General features: G+C 36.8%; 1 protein-coding gene across 4 annotated transcripts in view; it reads left to right on the top strand.

Moving 5' to 3' along the window:
• The window catches only part of GULP1 (GULP PTB domain containing engulfment adaptor 1), a 146,009-nt gene that overhangs the window by 71,195 nt on the left and 52,948 nt on the right, over nt 1-21,866 (top strand). For all 4 annotated transcript variants that reach the window (XM_058839715.1, XM_058839712.1, XM_058839714.1 and 1 more), the window contains one exon: nt 10,629-10,690. In XM_058839715.1, the coding sequence (XP_058695698.1) occupies nt 10,629-10,690 (62 nt within the window). The remainder of the gene's footprint in view (nt 1-10,628; nt 10,691-21,866) is intronic.

The raw sequence follows: 21,866 nt of genomic DNA, 5'->3' as shown, positions 1-21,866 counted from the left end.
ATTGAGGGGAATTTAAATAAGTGTAGGTGATACTTTGATAATAGCCAGAGATTATATCTGAATTGGGCAGATTTCCAGAATAAACATTCCCTAATGTTCATTGTGATGATCAGCCTCTCTGAGTCCTTTAACAGGATGCATATAGAGCAGGTGGCTGCTCATGCCATAGCTCCCATCTTTTTGAACTGGGCAAACTGGGCACTAGAATGGCTGGGTCTGCTCTTTGTGCTGATCAGCTCTGTTCTCATGCCATCACCTGATTCAAGCAACAAAATTTTTCTTCTAAATGTTCATGAAATCATTTAATTTGCAGATATTGGTACACAAAGCAAGAAAAGAAGCACTAAAAGCAAGCTTTCTTTACTTTTCCCCACCCTTTTTCTTCTGTTGGAGGCTGGATAACAACCTGTCCTTTTGCAAATAAATTGCCATGAAACGTGAGTTGCTAAGACAGAAAGTGAGCACTTTCAAAAATTAATCCTGATCCTTTACAGGCAAAAGTTTCCCACAGATAAGATGTGTGGCATGAGTGTTTATGGAGGCAATATGTTATGGGAACATCAGCTTTGGCATAAATCAGAGCAGTGCTCTTGAGAGCACACATCTCCACTTTCAGCATTACCAGTACTTCATTTTAAGGCACAGTATTTTACTACAGGTATCATATCTGCAGCCAATACTCAGTGTAAGTCTATTTTTGAGGGTCATGGTTTAGACATGAAATAGCCACTTCAGCTGACAAGTTATGCTGAGTGCTCTGGCCTTAAAAAGGTGGTACAGCCATTGCCTGTCTGACTGCCCAAGATTTAGTACAAACCAGAACTGGTGAGATTGCTTGTATTTTCAGTTGGAATTATTTGTACTTGTCTGATAGTCATTTTGGTTGAAGGCTTAATTGATATGCTTAAATTTCAAATTGAAAAAAAATGAGCTGTTCATCTTTCATCCTAACAGTAACAATGAAAAATACAAGAAAATGTGAATTTTAAACAAATTCAGTTTCTTTCAGAAAGTACTTACACCGGTAAAGATAAATAAATGGAATATTTCAGCAGTCCAGGTTGTGGTATCTGTTCTCTTCTGTTACTCATGAGCTTGTATAACAGGGAAACAAACAGTAGGCACTAATGTTGACTAAAAGGATCATTTTGGGCTTAAAGCTGATATCAGCACTTGGTGTTTCAAGTTGTGTGTTTAAATATGGAAAAAAAAAAGCCATTCAAAGCAACATAGTGTCTCTCTTGACTTCAGTAGTTTGGTTGGACTAACAAATAGCTGTGTTCCGGAGAAAATTCTCATTTGCAGAAACACTATATGACTCTGCAAGCTGTAGAAAAGCAAGCATTCTGTTTTCCATTCGCTGATCAATGACTGCAGTAAATTATGGTGAAAAGATAATTATATTTTCTTTAAAGATCTCTTTCCTTCTCCTACAAAACCAAATTGATGAACAATATGTATGTTCTTGCTGTTTTGTTGTTATGACAAAACTTGGGAAAATGTTTTCATATCTATCACACTATAGGAAGCTTGCTTTTGTATGTAATCCAGTTTTGGGGAAGGGGTTTTGAAGAGTCTTCTTTACTCTTAATTTTCAATTTTTCCTTTAAAAAATTCCTTTAAAGTCACACATGGTAGCATGCTCACTTTGAAATGCTGTAGTGCAAAAATTCTGTAGTGCAGATGGAAGTCTGTTCAATTTGAAATATGTTTGCATCTTGATAAATTCAGTCCCTCTTTTAAGTAGCTTAGGGATATTAATGTAATTCTCCTGTAAGAGATCTCTCTAAATGCTATATTGTTATGTAAATTTTTCTCATTCTTAGTATGTTTGTATCTAAACTAAATTACTTACTTGTTCTTAGACTTTATTTTGTCATGGTATTTATTCACATAAACAAAATAGAAAATATTAACCATGGGGGCTTTGTTTTGTTCATTTTTTTTTAGTGAATGGATTTGCCTCATATAAATGAATTTGGCACATTTTACTGCATCCTTCTATTAAAAGATATTAGTGTAAGAACTTGCACATATAAATAGGCAAAAATAACTAGTATTTTCTGGCTTTTCCCTCATCAGAAATGTGAGACTGAGACATATTTAAATAAGGAATGACTGTAATTCAAATCCACTGTGAGCAAAAGATTGAAGCTGTTTGAGTGACAAAATAGTGCTAAAAAATGTAGAGATATATGTCTATTGAATTACAGCAGCTGAAATGGGTGAGGGTGGGCAGGTTGTAGCAGTTGAATTAATTTTTTTCTTTATTGTTCCCCAATGGTTCTCCTTCATCCCATCAAGAATGTCAGCCTTAGTTTTCTTATGACATGAAGTTCAATGTATGTGGAAATCTAAATTTTCTGAGGTTTTTTTCCATATGATAGCAGTTAATAAGGTGGATAATTGCTGCCAGTTACCAGCTCCTTAGATGTAGATGGTCTTTAGAATGCTAAATAGAATATATTGAAGTAATGACCTGTTTTAAATCATAAGTTTCAGCAATAACATTTCTGTGTAATGGCTTTTTATGAGTCTTATTTATGAAAGTGCATTTAGTGGGCAGGGGCTGACATATAAAAAACTGCAATCAAAAGTTTTAGGATGCTTTTTTATGTGAATGGACTGGCTATAATATGATCTTTATTTTTATTATAAACACATGCTGCATTCCAGAGATGAAAAATATTTTGTTTTATATTTTATTTCATGATGAGAAGACAGTAGGTGAAGGCCCAAAAGAGTGTTGGGGATAAGTGTAATCCTGTAGTAAATACTTTCCTTCTGTCAGAGTCTATTTCACATCACTGATTTTAAACAAATGGCCTATTGTGTGCTGGATTTCCACATGAAGAGTATGGTAAAAAACATAAAGAGGATATACTCACATAGTTTTAAAAGAATATAAGTAGCCACAGGCTCCCCCACTGTGGTCTTCAGATATTCTTGTGGTTGCACTTTGTTATTTCATGAAAGCATTCACCTTACAGGGGAGAAAGAAAAAAAACCCAAAACCCAACAACCCAACATACCAAACCTAGGTCTAAATTTCCACTTCTGCCCTACTACAGCAAAAAAAGCTGCTGCTTGATGTTTGTAAGATTTTCTTGAACAAAATTTTTTTCAGGAGTGAAGGGTGGGAGGAAAAGAGTGTGCTTTTTTTTGTTATAACAAATATTTCTGTATTCAGCTTGTCTTGACACAAAAAATAATTTAATAGTTTTATAACACCTCCATAAGGAAGAGATGTATTCCAATTACTGTTCCTTGTCTTTCTAAATGTTAGGTCATGTGGAAAACAAATATTCAGTGGCCAAGTCCCTTTTTTATATTGATTTCTGGCTCTGTTTTTTGAAGTATTGTTTGTATTATGATTCTTCTTAGGCTATGGGAGCACCAGCAAGGAGACCTGCAGGTTTTCCACCTTCATTTGGCAAAGACCCAGTGGTCTTCCCTTGCTGGGACAGGAACATGCTTAGTCTGACACTTTGTGTGTGTTTGTAGACACATGTATGCACCTAGACACATATTTATGGTATTATATCACGTTCTGAAAGCAGAAGGGACAGCTCTAATTGTTTAGGGAAAAGAAAGGTTACAGTATGTCTTCAGAGGAGGCATATACGGATGAGGATGTGCTTTGGAAACTTCTCTGATGGATTCTTGGCTCTGTGCAGTTAAGCCTGATTTTTCTTTTCTTTCTGGTCCCATAAGAATAGGAGGATAATTTCCTGTTGCTTATTTTATCTGCCTTATCTTCAGAAAGGTATTGCAGAACTGATCTTATCTCTTGCCTGCTGTAAGGAATATTCTAGGCAGGTTAACAGTGACATTTACAACAATAACTATTTGTTACTTCTCCAAAGCCTCAGGAGCTCCTTTCCAGAAGGCATGTATGCTGCTGAACCATAGGCACAAATACTAAATTTGCAATGGGAACAGCATGGAAGGAGGCTGAAGCTTTTTGGCTTCTACCCTATTAAAATTTACACAGCCACAGCCTAAATGCTTGACTTACACAGGTAGACTCTGACATAACTGGATGAGTATCTAGTTAAAGGCGAAATATCTTTTCCTGTGTGAAATAAATTAAATAAAACAACCAGACCTTGATAGGAATCACAATGGCTACTTGATTTTATAAGAATTTGTTCTATAAAACTGTTGGAGAATTGCAGGGAGCATCCAAAATAGATCACTCACTTTGTGAAAACAAATCCTTCTGGCACATAAAAGGATGTACCTTAGGTACATAAGCAAGAGGAAGCTATAGATGTGCATATTTTAGTTGCTCTCATTGATTGCTCAAACTACTTTCTTCTTCCAGTCTGAATTTTAAAGGAAGCTCTATATCATATTATTTCAGTGTTCTGGAATCAGAAAATTAAAATTCTATTTTAATTGTATATTAAGATTGTAATTTATGCTTCTTTTTCTTTGTTTTGACCTATTTACATAATGTTCTTTAACAGCAAGAAATTCTTCAAAAGCTTGCTTTTCAAACATTTTTCACAAGTTTAATTGATACTCCTCCAAATTTATTTATAGTAATACTGGAATTGTTCACTGAACTCTTTTACAACAAGACTACAAAAGTGAAATATGGAGTTGCTATGCCAGTAATCTCTTTTTTGACTTCAAATAGAAGCTTTTATCAAGGACAGTGGAGCTCTTGTTGTAAGTAGAAGACGTATGAGGTATGGGTTAACAGATTTCTTTTTCTTGGTTTTTTCCCCTTTGGTTTAGGAATATGAACTTTTAAAAAGTTCTTAACATCAACAAATCAAAAATGCAAAAGCCCAGATTTGCTAATCATTGGTCAGTTGCACTAAAACTTTCATCCTATTTTCCTTTATTGTCAAAACTCACATTTTAGTATCCATACCTCAAAAAAATAGTATAAAATGTGTAGGCTATGCAGCAGATGTTATTGTTGAAGGAAATGCAAATATTAGGCTTATTTTCATTTTGTAACTGTGCCAACCCATCATTCCATGACACCATTTTGCAATTATAGCAATCAGCTGTTTAAAACCATTTACAAGGTCCTAAATATTAGGGGAGAAGGACACAGGCAAAGCATTCTGCCAAGCTCACTCTGTTCTAGGGAGATACGGCTCTTCTCTTGGCAAAGACTAAATATGCATCCAAAGCATATCTTATGTTTGGGGGAGAAAAAAAAAGAAAATATAGCAAAAGTAACTGTTTTTGAGCTATGTGTAAGATGGGAATTTTTCTCTATATGTTTCTAGGGAAGGCTCTGACTCATAATTTCATTTTCTTAGTCATAGCAACCTGTTAATAACTTCAATAAATTACTGTCAGACACCCAGACTTTACTCAGTCATTGCTCTAGAAGGTGACTGGAACAAACGCTGCAGCTGAACAATGCAATAATATAGGTACATTTTTTGTTAGTAATATTTCAATATTACATTCTTATAAAAAATCTGGTGCCAAGCATTTAGTCTCAGGCCTCAGCTTATCTATTCATGTGTTACCTGCAGTGGTCAAGGAGACAGTTTCTACCTTGCTGTCTGACCAGCATAAGGGAGGCTTTGTGAGCACCTGCCAGCTTTCTACTGCAGTCAGAAAAAAGGAAATTATTTAACAAGGTGACAGTTCTTTCGTGTTCTGTTGTGAAGGTTTTCATTCTTTACAGAAAAATAGGTAATCTAGGAATAATGAGAGTACTTATGTACATACACTGAAGCAAGTAAGCTGTTCCTGAAGCAGTAATACCTAGATGTATTATGGATCTCTTAGGATGATATCTTTTTCAGGAGACTCTTATTAGGCTGCTTGTCACAAAAAATATTTTTTTCATACAAAGTTTTGTAAAACAAGAAGAAAAGACAGTTCCAGGATTTCTTCTGTTAGCAATAAAAGCACCCATCGATGTGAAACAATATTGATCTAATAAAAAATAAAGGCTTTAGTTCCTACCTTTTAGAAATTACTGTATTTCCACTGTAGCACTAGAAAATAAAAAGTTAAAATCAGAGTCTTTCTCTGTTCATCATATTAAATGAATGGCCACTAGGTCTAGTATGCTTTGATAAACACTTTAGAAACATTAGTTAATTAATGTTACTTAATGTTAATGAATTAATAATGACAGTGGGGTTTAGGGAGGCAGTTAACTAAAGCTGCACTGTGAATAAGCCATTCCACAATCTCTTTGGGCAGTAATACACAGGGAAATTAATCTCAAAGGGAGAACAATTTCTTGGCACTGTTAGCTCTTTCCTTTTCGGTAGATAAATGGTCAGCTGTGCTGTTATCTAACCCAATGTCATCTTCCCCTGAGTGCAGCACAGTTGTTCAGGGTCCTTGATGAAGTCCCAGAGTCGATTGCCTTCGCTGTGTGATTTGTCAGCACACATTTGTCCCTCTGGCCCGGCTCTGCCGTGGCTCACACGTGGGACCCAGCTGGGAAATGCACATTGGAAATCCACCTCCCCTTTTTAATGGAAGGGGCTGGTGTGGTTCAGGCGGGTTAGAAAGGAGAGAAGGTGCAATTCTGAGCAGCATTAATCCTCTGCCCATGGAATCCCAGCTCCCACCTCCACCTTTGCAAATCAGACCCTTGGGTCTCCCAGTGGTAACTTGATGCAATTTTCTCTTAACAGACTGGTGTGTGCTGGCAGGGAACAAAACCAGAGTCACTCTCAACCAAGTCAAATTCCCTGAAAAACTGGATAGGCTGCAGTGCTGCTGCTCCAGGGGCTCTCTGTGCCTGTGCCACACACTGAGCACACTGTTCACGTGCTGAGGTGGGGTGGAGAGGTGTTACCACTGAAGATGAACAGATCACACGGACACAGGTTGAGGTGTGGTGAAAAGAAGAGAGTTTATTTTTCCTCCCAGGATTTATAGGCTTCTGACCACAGCCAGGGATTGGATGGTCAGAATAACACTTTCTCACTGCACTGGCCGTGAGAGATGCCCATCACAAGACGTGTAACAGAAAGAATGTACACATATCTATGTTTACAGTTACTGCCCTGGGAAAGTCTTTAGAAAACTATGTTAGCAAGCTCAAAAGCTGAGTTTTCAGGGCGACAGAGAGGCTCCACACAGGATTGCCAATCTGGTTAATCACGGCTGTGGTTTACCCTGTGCCCTTGAAATCACAGTTGTGACCCTTTTTGCACCTCTTCTTCCACACAGTACCAGTGAGTGTGGCAAAACCACCACATACCCAGGCTTCTTTGAATTTCTTGTACCTCAGTTAAGCATAGGTTTTATTGGGTTCTGAATGGCTCAAAATCCGAATTCCTGAAACCTCATAATTCTGAAAAAAACAACTGAGTGTTTTTTTTAACTTTATATAAACTCTAAGGCAATCTAGATTGTAATAATTATCTAAAATAACTGTGGTTTTCACCCAGTGTGACAGCATGAGTCCTTTCATTTTTTATTACTGTTAACATTAGATGCATGTGGTTGTCAAGTTTGGTTTTATCTGGGCTTTTGGTCCTTTCTTTAGAACCTACTGTTTTATTTAGCTGGGAATTGTCCAGAATTCTTGCTGCTGTGTAACTAATAAAATAATACAAACTGTGATTTTCACTGGAGGGCTTCCTATTTTGCCTGTTGCTTCAGAATGAATAATTAAGCTTTAAGCTGTGAAAAATCTTTAAAAATTAAATTAGGTGAGGGATCATGCAAACCACAAGACATATCTACATCAGATATTTGACTACTACTTCTTTTATAGGTTTCCTTTTCTCGTGTTTTTGTGGTTTATTGCATGAAAAATGTCTGAAATTTGGCCTTTCTCAACTGCTGTGAAATCAAACAAATTCTAAGCAGTATTTCAAACAGCCTCTGAGGGTGGTGTAAGTTCAAAATCAGACCTTACAATTCAGAGGGAGATGCTGGTAAAAAACCTACCCCAAATGCATGATTTTTTGCACGTCTTTGCTCTTAGCCTGAGTTTGCCTTGTATTGATTTAGTTTAGCATTAAGAGGTCTTTCCAAAGTACCACCACTCTGTAATTATTCCTTGCCTCTGAGAAATGGACTTCCATCATCAGTGGAAATCTTCAGTAGCTGTGGCACAGTGTCTGTGGATCTACATCTGAATGTTGGATTATTTTAACCAACAGCACAAGACTCCTGGGATCAGGTGTCTTTTGGTACCCCACTAAGTTCCTGATTTCACAGGAGGAAAAATTCGCTTGGAGCTGAGATCACCTGCCCATATTTCCCAATATCCCTCCCAATTTGGGGTACCAACAGTTAGAGCAACACTTGCCTAGCAGTGTTATTCCTTGCTGGAATCTCTGCTTCATTACTGTTGGAGGCTGGTAGGCAACTTGATGATTTCACAAAAACATTTTAAGTAAAGCTTCGTACACGATAATAAAATTGGAAAGATGACCTGATGCTGAATTTCACACTTGACTCTCAAACACTTTTTTCAGATTTGAATTTGCCCTGATGGGTAGAAGGGAGGAAGAAACATTTGCAAGGAATAGTTAGTTTTGATGGTACCTGTCTAGCCACATGTCTGCTTGTAAAATTGGTTTAGAAGCTGCAGCTCTGTCACCTGTTTGTGGTGGTACTAGGCATAAAGTACGTGGAGAACTACTGCAATTTCCTTAAGAGGTTCAATGTTCTGTTTTTACTAGATTTTCCTTTATAAATGTATAAATATGACAGTATTGTATATATTTAATACAAATATATAATATTTTACATAATTATATATTATGAATAGATAATATTTATATATTATATAATGTGTATGATTTATTTTATAAGGTATAATAATTATATATATTATAAATATATAATACTAAAATATTGTCTATATTTAATGTATAAAGATGAAGCTAGTAAAAGGTGATATGAAGAAAATGGGTAAATTAAGCCCTGGTCTGAATAATGTGGCTGCACCTGGAGGAGCTGAAATTGGCCCTGTGCAGGTGCTCACAGAGCAGGCTGGGGCACTGAGCAGTCCTGTCCTGAGTGCCAGCTCCCCCGTGCCTTGCCTTGCCAGCCAGCCCAGTGACAGCTGCTGGGCTGGACCTCAGGTTATCTCCTGGGCTGACAGCCCCTATTCTACCAGGCCTAAAAGTTCACTGGGATGGTTATTTTGCATTTTTGGATAACATCAGCCTTTGATTTTATGTTAGAGATCAGGTTTCAGGTGTTAAAATATTCTGGGAAATGATTTCTTGGTTTCAGCAGTCCAATCACAAGCCACAGTTAAAAGGAAGAGCCACTTTAATCATCCCCCTGGGGGCTGCTGAATGGAAAAATCATTCTTCCTTAATTAAGAAGTGATAATATCACTCTTCAGTAATGGAGCTGAACATTACTGCCATCTAGAATGAAATTTACTTAGGGAAAAAAGAATTCTCCCATCTTTGTAGTTCTGATCCTGTTACTGTGGTGACTGGTGAATATCTTGTTTAACGGTTTTCTTGCTTCTGCATAATCTAAAATATTTAATTACTGCTTTAGTGTCAATCAATGTCACAGCTTTTGCTCTTCAACAGTTTGAGTGAACAGAATTTTATTGTTCTTAAGTGTAACTAACAAAAAAGTTAGTAATTACTGTAACTGCAACTTCCCATAAAAGGCAAAGGGAATTGTGAATATCCAAGGGTAGAATTTAGCTTTAAGCTGTTTTTCTGTTACTTAACTCAATAAAGTTACAGATTTGTGACTTTAATTCATGCTCATTTAAACCAGGATAGTCTCAAGTTAGAAAATACTGCTAAATGTTCAATATATGTCATATAAAATAATAATTATAGCTACAAACTCTTTCAAATGTGTGGTAATGCAGATTAGTATTTTGGAACATTTTTGTTTTCTTAAATGCTCTCAAATGAGTAAACTTTGAAAATTTGTTTCTAAGATTGTAATAAAAAGAAGCTTTTTCTTAACATTTTGAATTGCATCTTAAATTGTGTAGAACGTTTTAAAAGACCATTAAAATATGAGAAGATGTATTTGACAAATAATTACAGAATTATGTTTATGCAGCAGGAAAAGTAAGAGAACAAGACAGTCTTGTAATGGGAAAGTTAAAGGTGAATATGCAAATTTGTCTAGCATATGGATGGAAAAATTACAGGTGGTCTGAACTTATAAATCAGATCTAAAACTTAGGAATCTAATGCATATCCTTTTTCTTTAATAAAGATAAGGGCTTTCTTCTGTCAGTTATAGCTTGGATAATTTTTTGTTTGTCCCTTTAATGTCTTGATAATTCATCAGGAAAAGCACATAATTCAACAAAAAACATCATTAGATGCACGAGATGCTTTTAACAGCAGGATGCAGAAAATACTGATCTGGGGCAGAAACAGCAAACAACCTCAGACCAATTAATACATTTGGGGGGAGGAGTTGTAGTTCTTATGGGAAACCCAAATTGGTTAAAACAGAAATTGTGCCCAACAGAATGAAGCAGGTTCTTTCTTCCAAGTGTTTGGGAAGGTGTGAGATATTTCCCTCCAGCCCCTCTATCTACTTCAGATAGCTAATTTTTTGAGTAAGAGGATGATTGTTGAACTTTTCCACAGAGATACTGTTATACTTAACAACTGAATATTCAGTGCTTGGAATAACCTATTCAGTGCTTCTTTTATTTTGCTTTTCTGTAGACAAAACATGGATGCACACTCCTGAAGCCTTATCAAAGCATTATATTCCCTATAATGCAAAGGTAAGAACATCTGAAGTTATTTTCTCCTCATACCTTTAGAACACAGCACATTCTATCTCGTTTTTAGCTTGGAAACAGCAGAGACAGATTTGCCAGATGAAATAACGAAGACAAGCTTAGTAAATGTCTGTTTTGCAGGTGAAAATGTTCTGTTTTTAATGGCCAGTAGATTCTTGCTCTGAACTATGGTTTACTAGAAAGCAAGCTAGTGTTCCTTCTCTGCTTGATGATGGTTTTTTAAATGGATGGAAATTCTGAGTGCAAGGGAATTTAACATCAGGCTGCATGCTTACAATATTATTAAAATTAATGGCACAAACTTCTTTTGAAGGATATCAAAGGCAATGAATAACAACCCTTTCTACTGGATATATTGAAATGTCAAATACTCAGGAAATGTGGTGGAGCAATAATGGCATTTTTGCACAGTAAAGCCAAAGTCCTTGTTTTTATTTTCTTATCCCAATTACAGTGAGATAAGTTTATATAACTAATGCTTCAATTTGTCTAATGACTTCCCTTGACAGGAAATGCATCTTGCCTAAGTACCTGAGAACCTAAAGGTTCCTAAATACTTAGCTAAATACCAGCTTAGAAGATAGTTTGCTAAAAGGAGGAGAGAATATGCAGCCATCAGCATAACTCACAGTAAACTGAGTAATCTGCAATTACTTGCTCAAACTGAGAGTATAATTCAATAAAATTCTATTGTGGGATGTTCTGGATAACATTCTCTCATGATTGGTATTTCTTAATATAAAAAACTTCCTTAAAATAGTCTTAATAAAACATCAGTGTGAAAATTATTAATATAAAAAATTATATTTCTTATTATAGATCTAGATAAAAATATTTGTTTCACAGGCCAGGACTCAGGTTCCTATATGAGTGTTCCCTGCATTTGTATTTGCAATTTTCTTTTGCTCAGTGTTGCCACACAGTGAGCAAGTGTTTGTAGTGGGAAGTGGAGTCTCGTTCTAACACTTGCCAGGTTTTGAATGTGTTTTTATTGTGTGTGTTCTCCAACTGAATTCTTGTCCAAAGGATGTATTCCCATTTAACTGAATAGCCTTGCCAGACACCTTGGCTTTATGTTACACTTCTTGAGAGGGAGGATTACTTGCCTTGGTGACTGTGCCATCTGTTTTAAGAGCAAGCTGAAGCTGAGTTTTTTCAAAGCACTGAACAATGGCTGTTCATTTCTGGTATTTGAGAGAAAAAAGAAATCTCCTTCATCTTTCACGTTTCATTGTCTTGCTTAAGGGCAGATCTGGTGAGTAGGTGTCAGTGCAGCTGCGCAGAAAAAGAATTAGAATACAGAAAATGGTGCTAAGGTGCTGGTAACTGTAGAACCAACAGCATCAGCCACTTCTAGAGCAGGAGAAAAGAATGGAGAATTCCAATCTAAAGGAAGTCTGCTCTCAGCCTTGTTAAGAAGACTCTTGGTCCAAAATGTCCTTCCACTTATTTAGGCTGATACGTGCCTAAGTATCTTCTCCAGTTTTACTCCTGTTTGTTGTTTATTCCAGGGCCTCCTCCACCTTTGTGCTGGTGGCCTCTAAGGTCTGTCAGAACATTTGCAGAGACTGAAATTTAAATACCACATATGTTGGGGGTTTCTTTTGGTTTTGTTTTTTTGTTTTTTTGCAGTTTTTTTAAAGAATGTTAACCCCTTTTTTTCATTTGGATCTCATTAGAAAATTCTTATTTAGAACTATCAGTTATTTGATTCAAAGCAAGCAAAAAATTGCTCTGCTCTGTAACTGGAGTGTAAAGGGTTTGGGATTCCCTACCCTGTTTGTTTGTTGACACCTGGAATAAATTTGCACAGCTTTTATGAAGTTAGCTGGCATATGCAGGCATAACATTAATAAATCTAGATGATGATATTTCTGCCTCAGTTCTCAAATATCATTCTTACTAAGTTTTGCAGTATTTTCCTCTTTAAGAGGAAAGTATGTATCTATCTACCCTATTTGGGGTTTGCAGCATTTTTGTTTCTAAGTGAAATGTCTCACTGAATTCATAACTTGTAACTATGTTGTGAAATAATGATTAAAAGCTTCAGAAAACCTTCATAACACAAGTATTGAACAAGACTCATTGATTTTTGCCCACATTGTTCCACCTCCAATTCTCTAACAGTCAGTTCATGTATCTTCCATGTTTGTTGGGAAGAAAAGACAACACTTGATCTGATTTATTTCAAAAAGTAATCACATGAGTGAAGAATGACATGTTCAGAAAATCAAACCAGTCTGATGGAAAGTAATACCAGAGAGGTTATTTGTCCATGAACAAGTGAGCTGTATTCTACTCCATAGTTTTTTGGATGCAGATTACTGTGGATGGAAAAGTGGCTTCTGTTCTTTATAAGTCACAAAGATAATTTCTCTGACACTAATTTGAGATGATCAGAACACGGGAAGAGTTTACTGGGAAAGATGAGATTTTGTTGATTCCTAAGACAGCTTGTTGATAAAAAGCAGTTCATGAGTTGACTGTTATTAAAACAAAAATGCTAGCAAAGTTAACTGGAGATTAAAAGAACGCTGCAATATGGACAACTGGCCTTTTTTCTCTGCCAATTGGAGAGGACTTTTTAACAGAGAATTAGTAATGTGTTATCTCTTAGAACATGCACCCTCAGGGTATATTATGGCTGTAATCCTCTTTGCAAGATAACATGAGCTGAGTTGTTTCTTCTGGAAGTAAAATCCAGGAGCCATGAGTCTGCTAAGGAAGCCCTTAACTATAAAGGTATCCTGAATTTCTCTCTCCTTTCCAACAAACCCGCTCCTGCTTTGCTGTTTTGAAATTTGCTGATTTTGACGTGGTTTGCACAGTGTAAACCAATGAACTGTCCTTTTTTTGTGTTTGTTTAGTGTTTTTTCTTGGGTCCTTTTTTTGTTTTTCTTTTCTTACTGATGTCTTGGTCTACCAGAAGGCACTGATAAAGATTCCTCACACTTCAGCATACTCTGGATATGCAACCTTGGTTTAATGAAGCCAGAATTTTGACATCAGTTCATGGTCCTATATTTTTTTTTAACTGTGTCACTACAAAAGAAAGTATATTGGTCACGCACTTTTTTCCCTCCCAGAAAGATATCTTAGAATTTTTATAATACAGTATCAAATATGGAGACTCAGTTTGATTTGGTGGCATGGCAGTTTTGATATCACCCAGATATAAAATTCTAAGGCAACTCCAAATATCTTCTCTGTCAATTTTTTCTCAATGGTCCTTAATTAAGAGATGTTTGTGTTATTTTCTGTACTGTAAAGAAAAAAGCTCTCTTTTGCCCTTAAGGTAATTCTCTTGATTTGAGACCAGCTTCCTTTCTGCAGAAGTGATCAAAATCTGACTTTATAATGGAATAAGACTGCAGCCTATAAAAAAGGCCTGGTGGTTGTAATCATCTGAGTGGTGCCTTTTTTTGCTGATCAAAAGCTGCCCCAACCAAGGATGTTTACTGTGTCTCTGCAGCAACTGTGTCTGCAATCCCCTTTAGAGTCACTTGCTTATTTTTTGGCTTACACCAAACTTCCACATGCGCAGCTTTCCAGTTTGTGAACGAGAGGTTGTGCTTTGCCAGTGTGGTGTTTATGTTGGCTGCTGGCAAGGCAGAGGGTCAGTGGCTCTGACCTTAAGGTGACGAGGCAGAGGGGCTGCTCTTTTCCATGCCAGGTGATGGCATGTTAAACCCTTGGGAGGATGTGTCACCAAGAGATGTCACGGCTCCCTGGTGCTCACACAGCCCCTGGCCTAATGCTTGCATCACACTCACTTTCAAAGTTTTTATATTGTCAGCTGCAGATTTGATTCTTGATGCAATTTCAATTTGAAAGCTTAGAGTTAAATGAGCAATGCAAAAAAAGGAATTTAATAATGGTCACACTTTATGATCTGCGAGGTCTTTTCCAACCCAAATGATTCTGTGAGTCTGTAATAAAAGACCTCCCTTGGCTGTACCCAAAACTATTAATTAGTCATCACTGTAGGAAGATGTACAGTTTAAGATTCTCAACTATACATCATTTCTTATTCCATGTATTTTTTATCATCAAGGAGTGGCAAATAATACTCTTGTGGAGCAGGCATTTTGGACATAGGTCAAATGATATCACTACGGTAGCAGGGCTCTTGGTGCAGTTCTGCCTTTGGAATATCTGCATTTTGCTATCATTATTGTACAGTACTATCAAAGCCACATTTTTGTGGCGTAAACTGCACTTGTACTACAATTTATTTTTTTTTTGCTGTTGCTATAGAAATTCTTTTTTTTTTTTATCCAGTCAGCATTACAGCAGAATGATCATGACTGTGTCATTAAAAGTAATGAAAAAATGTCAAATGGCAAATTATACGTAGCTTTCCCAAGTCAGCACAGTTACAAGGCACGCTATTAAAAAGTATATTTAAGATATACGGTGAAGTTAGATATAGCAAGATATTTTAAACAGAGCACAAAAATGTTGAAAATTAGAAACTACTGCAGTAGAAGAGAAATTATGAGAAATAATGAATTTTCGTACTTTAAATTTATTATAATTAGGATTAACGACTTAATACCAATTAATTTTCTTTAGAGTACCAAAATGTCTTGCATGTGATCATAATTAATTTAGTGTTTAAGCACAGGAAAAATTAGTATTGTGGAAATACCCAAATGAGATAGGAAAGCAGAAAATTGTAATTTTACAAGGGAATGCAAATTTGAACTTCTTAGTTATTTCTGATACATTACAGTCATTAAGTTTGGGGCTCATTATACCAAAGATCAATAAACATGTAAATGAAATATAAAATATATAAAGTCTGCAACAGGTACTCTCAACAGACTTGGTTTGATTGTTCTTACCCTCCAGAAGAGGATCTCCTTCAAGAAATGAATCAAATTTATGAGCAATTCCAGTGTTTCTTCCTTAAAATCCATTTGTGTATAGTAATGCAAGGCAGTTTAGTATAATGGATAATGTTTCATTTCTTTCCTTTTTCTGGAAAAGGAACCAATAGGGCCTGTGTGTTTCAGTGAAATATTAGTGGTAGGTCCCAGTTAAAAACAAAAAAAATTACAAGAGTTAATTTAACTGAGGAAGTGAGATAAAAAGCAGTGGTCATGTTTGTCAATACTTTATAAAGTCCAGCTGAAGGACAAATCAGTAGTTCTTGATCTCCAGGGCTGTCATCTTCTTTAAGGCTCTGCTTGTCATCCTTTGGGCTTTTCATAAGCTCCATTTTCCTTGAAATTTCTGAGTCCTGTGTGACGTTGCTTCAGTCCAACTGTGAAATATTTGCAACACAAGTAAGTTATGGGAGCTGGAGTTTTTTGTCAGGAATAACAAATAGTTCATACCTATTAATGGCATTCAGCACAGGATCTGAGGAGTAATTGGAGGCCTTCTCTCAGTAATGCAGTAAGATGTTAAAAATGTCATAAAGCAAGATGGAGACAAAGCTCCTTGTCTACATTGAAGCTGATGTGGAATCTACCACAGCCCTAAAATATTTCCTATCCTGAGCTTTGTGTCTGAACAGTTTGTTTCTCTCACATAAATTACCATCACATCCATTTATTTAGGACCCTGGCTGCTTAATTATGGTCTTTTTCATCATCTCTGAGCAGTCTAATTTTCACTTCTCTCATCAGGGAAAAATTATTTTTAAACAGCTTAAGAGCTTTAGATAATGTCTTTTGGTAGAAAGTTCTAAAATCAGTTATTTTGCACATTGATGTAATTTCTAACAACTATAATCTGGAATGAAATGACACACCTGCAAAAGATTTAGCTCATTGTTGGACTTTGAAGCACCTCAGTTTTAGGAAGATGGAATGTCCTATGTATCCTTGAATGTTGGAGTTGTCCCTTGGCTGTCCTGCATTTGGATTAGGATTTGCTTTGGGAATTGAAATGGAAGAATCCAGTGTAATATAGGTTGGAACAGACCTCTGGAGATGATCCAGTTGATTCCCATCTGAGAAATTATTTCAAAGCCAGGTGGTACAAAACAGAGCCTTATGCAATTGAGCCTTAAATGCCATTAAGGGCAGAGATTCAGAGCTTCTCAGCAGCCAGTTCCAGGACATATTCCCTGCCATTCTGACTTCTTTTTCCTTATTTCTAGTTGTAATTTTTTGCAGCTTGTGACTCTAAGCCATGCTTACAAATCCATGTGTGTACTCCAGACTCATCAGCTTCAGGCTGAACAAATGCAGCTCCATTTTTCCTGACCATCATCTTCTCCATCACATTCCTCACCACTTTCAACCCCAGCTGAGGTTTGGCTTTTCTAAATTCATCCCTGCATGCCTGGAAAATATATCTGTATTCCTCCTCTGTTGCCTGTCCCATGTCCCACTTCCACACCCTCCTTCTGTATCTCTGCCAGCTGTAGCTGGATGCTGTTCAGGGAGGCAGGAATGCTTTTGGGAATTCTGCAGTCTAACTGCTTGGCCCTGGCTTTAAGAGGAAAGATGATGTTGGTGTCTTACTAAGAAGCTTCAACTACCATAGCAGTTGGTCTTGCAGCCTTCCACATGGAAGTCAGGTTTACTTCAAGCTTCCAAGTGTGATTGCAGCTCAAGGGAAACAATTAAACTACAAGGCCTTATTCACCCTGCAGGGCCTGAAGAGTTTCCCTGTTGGGGTGCCTGTACAGGGAGCTGCTGAATGTTGCTGCTTATACAGAGCTGGTCTCTTGGTGACAGAGGGCTGTGCTCAGCATTAGGAACTAGGATTCTCAAGTTTCTGGAGCATAGGTATTGCCATGTTTCTTACTTTGCTTAGATATGGGGAAGAATTTAGCCTAGGTGTAATTTTAAGCCTCGTGTTTTATTTTACTGAAATTATTGTTCTATTTTGTCTTAGCTACAGAAGGGCTGGGGCATGAAACTCCTGGAATTTATATGACTTCTGGATTATGGGTCACATAATTTATACATGCATGGTAAACTTCTTCCTGGCTCAAAGCTTTTTGCAACCTTTTACTACAATATTTGGTTTCCTAAATATGTGTATTGTTTTGGTTGAGTTTGAATATCCACATCAGGGGATTCTGTGGTGTTGATTTCTCTGGCATGGAAGATTTATGTGGATGGTGGGGTTAACTGAGTACATCGGTGAACAACATAGCACCTGAGACCCAACCTGTACTAGGTCCATTCTTTAGATTATTTTTGTTGTATAAATTATTATTCTTTATGTAGATCATGATTAGTAGAATATTCTTCTAAATTGTGATTCTCTGTGTAGAAGAACTGTTTGTTGGAATGAACAGCCATGTATTCAAGTATCAATCCAAAAAGTTCTGAAAGTAGAATATATTTGTTTTTATAGAAAAGGCAAGTGGAGGTTTTTCTATGGTAGTAATAGCAACTCTCAACAGCAATTCTTCATAATGTTGCATTTAGAGCACGAGTCCTATGAGGAGCTGCTGAGGGAGCCCCAGATGCTCCCCAGATTTTAACCTGGACAAAATGAGGTTGAGGGAAGACCTGATTGCTCTCTACAGGTTGTAGACAGGCGGGGGTTGCTGTCTTTTCTAAGGTAACAAGTGACAGGACAAGGGGAATTGTCCTGAAGTTGTGCCAGGGGAAGTTTACAGTAGATATTAGGGAAGCTTTCTTCACTGAAAGGGTGGTCAGGCACTGGAACAGGCTGTCCAGGGAAGTGGTGGAATCAGCAGCCCTGAAAATGTTCAAAACACATGTGGATGTAGCAGTTAGGACATGGTTTAGCAGTGAGTTTGGTAGTGCTGGGTTAGCAGTTGCATGTAATGATCTTAGAGGCCCTTTTCAACCTAAATGATTCTATGAGTTAGTATTGAATGCAGCATCTGAAGCCTATTTCTAAAGATACCCAGAACTGTAAGTTTAAAAGTGTGTTTTGAACTGTTGCATCACTGGCCTTCCCTGGTATTGTCTCAAAAGAGGCGAGCAATGGGATTGTCGAGACAAAAGTCACAAAATCATTAGAAGCTTCATAGCAGCTTTTACAATGTCATTTTCCTATTCTTCAGAGAAAGACCAAGTCAGTATTTGGGTTTTAATCTTCTGTCTGTGAACGTCTTCTAGTGTGTGATATTCAGTCATGAGTTCCTCAGCCCTGGATGAGAGCAGGCACTCACTAAGGAGCAGTGTGTGATTTGCCTGCTCAAGACAAACGAATAAAGCTCAGAGGTCTGTCCAGTCAGAATTAACAAAGCAAAAAAGAGTGTGCAAAGACCTCAGGGTCAACAAAGATGTACTCAGCCCTCCACATCCCTCTCTGTTCCTTCTCTGTTGCTCATATTTATTCCCTTGCCTCTCCCTAAGTCTGCTTGAAACTGCCAATTAGCCTCATTAGCATATCCTCCGGGATTCCCTGTGCAGCTCTATTTCCATGAGAGCTGTCAGCTGTGGGAATGTGAGGTTTCTGTAAGAAGCCCTTTCAGCCTCTGCACTGTCAAGTAGCAAGTGAGTTGCATGCCTGACACTGGAATTTAATAGGCTGTAGGGTTCAAACATCTGGATTATTGTCCTCGTGGGCTAGGTGGCCCACAGCTCTTTATAGATTGGTTTGCTTTAAATTAAATCAGCTTGCAGATGAATTACTCTTTCTTATTTCCCTGAGATTATATTTAATTTCAGTCTTATATAGACTGGAAACAGAGCTGGTTTATAGAAAATAAGGGAATGGTACAAGATTTTTGACAGAAAATTCTATAAGGAGATACCATTTTAAAAACGAAACCAAGACTACAGGAGTCTGTCCAACAGCCAGGCTGTTCACCATTCAGAAAAAGTTTCACATATGCTGATCTCCATGAGGATTCATCCTCAACAAACCTTCAGACAAACCACCAGCTGCAGTCTCTGATTTTATTAACTTTAATAAAATAGTAATGTACACTAGTCAGCTGTGGATCCTGGACTGCAATGAATATTTCTCTCAGAAATACCTCCTTCAGATTAGTCTGGTTCAGAAAGAGTAAAACCAATCTTGGCCTGTTTTAAAAAGCATTTTGAACTTTGAATATGAGAATGATAGGTGTAACTTAATAGAGGAACTAATAATTTCTGGTTTGGAACATAGCAGAGGAAAAATATTTGCATTAAGTAGTTTGTAAACTTTGTTGAAATGTTTTGCATTTTCACTTGGAATTATTATGTGCCACTAAAAGGGAATAATGGGTTACCTTGGTCTAAACTTTCATTTTTTTTCTTCTGTGTTTTCATAACTAATATTCTCTTCATTCTGAATCTTGAAATAAAATCAAAACAGGGCAGGTCCTATTGTTTTAGAAGTTATTTTTCAGTGTGTTGCTGTAGTATTACTGAAAATAGGGAAAATGTAGAAACAAGGACATCCATTAAATCTTTGAATTGTGTGGAACCAAGGGTTGTGTTTGAAGGAAAAGATAACATGAAGCATGAGCTAGAAAGGTTCTTAAACCCTGTCTTGTACTAATGCTGTAGCTCCCGATGCTTCTGAGTAGGGAGAAACTAGGAGGACAGATAAGTAACTCAACAAATCATGTTAATTAGAGTTAAAAGATTGGATGGGATGGAAATCTAGTTTGCTCATGAGTACAGGTTTATTGTGGAAAAATGCATTCAAATCAGGAATGTATAGGTCTTGTTAAGTCAGAATTTAGAGGCCATATCCCAACTTGCACTTTATGAGGCATTGAGGACCTGAAGCTCTTAAAGGCAAACACATTCTCAAAATGAAAAAGCATTCCCCAAAATTGCATGTGCATACTTAATGCTTGAATCTTAAATTAAGATTTCAAATCTTTAAAACTAGGTGTGGGTTTGGGGATTAAATTTTGGATTTTGAAGAGAGGCAGGTGGGAAGGTGGGACATCTTCACATGCTTTTTTTTATCTTTGAAATCTGCTGAAGCACTCTGTCTGCTGTATAACTGTTAATTTTCTAGTGGTTATAGCTTTTTTATTTGTGTTAGTGTTTGCTGTTTGATGTCTAAGAGGAAGAATAGGGTCGATGTTTAATATTGATTCATCAATAACACTCAGAGGTACAAACTGAAACTGTGCTGTGCATTTCCAAGGGGTTACTGCAATTTATCACAGTTCATTAGATCATAAATTCTTTGAAGCTAAAGGCTATCTTTTTGATGTTTGTACAGCCTCTAGAATAATGAGAGATAGGCTGTAGGTGCTACCTTGATGCAAATAGTCATAGATCAAAGCTCAAAATAAGAAGGCAACAGAGGACCTTGGACTTCTCTCATGAGCTTTCTTCTCACTTGGGATCATTAAATGATAATGCAGATAAAAAATGGGTGACTTATTATCCTCAGCTTAAAGATAAGGAACTGAGGTAATACTGAAGGTTTTCCACATATCTGCCCCAAATCTCTGTTCTCAAATCAGACCCCAAATTTTGAACCCTGCTTTCATGCCTTGAGCTCAAGATTAAATGTCTTCTCAATACATGCTCTCTTAGTGGAAAGGATTAGGTTGCTATTTAGGGAAGACTCCAAATCCTTATGTGAAGGATTTTTAAATACAGAATGATATGAGTACCACTATAATGATCTAGGCTAGATTAATTTCACCATTTGAACACCAGATTGAAGTCTTTTTTTGGAAAACATATTTTATGAAGTAAGAAGTGAAAGCTAATATTTTTGTTGGATTAATTGCCATTGTCAAATAATTCACAGATTACTTTGCATCTCAGTTATGTTCTCTTAAACGCTTCATCCAAGATGTTCATCTCACCTGCTGGTGTATCTGAGGTCATGATAATGGTGGTTTCATTTCATATCTGATGTTGTCAGGTTGAAATATTTTTGCATTTTGCTAAAATAATCATTCTAGTAAGAAAATTCAGTTTTCTAATGTGTACTGTTCAGTGGGAAAAATATTTCCTGTGTTTCAGTAGTGCTCTGCACATTTGTTAAATGATAACATAAAGAGACAGTTATTTCTGTTCCAGATATTTTTTTAAAATAAATTACTCTCATCCTAGCCAGATTTTGAAAAAAACTCTGTTATGGATATTCTTCAAGTGCCTGAAGGCCAGGCGTTGAATTATGGTAATCACATCTATTTTATAGCTGTCTTTTATGGGAGATTATGTATAAAGAAGGGAAATCTTTTTTCTAAAAAACAGATGAACAAGAGAGAATATAGACAGGCTCATAAAACAGAAATCATCTCAGA

The sequence above is a fragment of the Poecile atricapillus genome, chromosome 5 (genome assembly GCF_030490865.1).
Source record: "Poecile atricapillus isolate bPoeAtr1 chromosome 5, bPoeAtr1.hap1, whole genome shotgun sequence".
NCBI classification, from domain to species: domain Eukaryota; kingdom Metazoa; phylum Chordata; class Aves; order Passeriformes; family Paridae; genus Poecile; species Poecile atricapillus.
The sequence above is the reverse complement of the archived record's forward strand: the minus strand, read 5'-3'. Positions and strand labels throughout refer to the sequence as shown.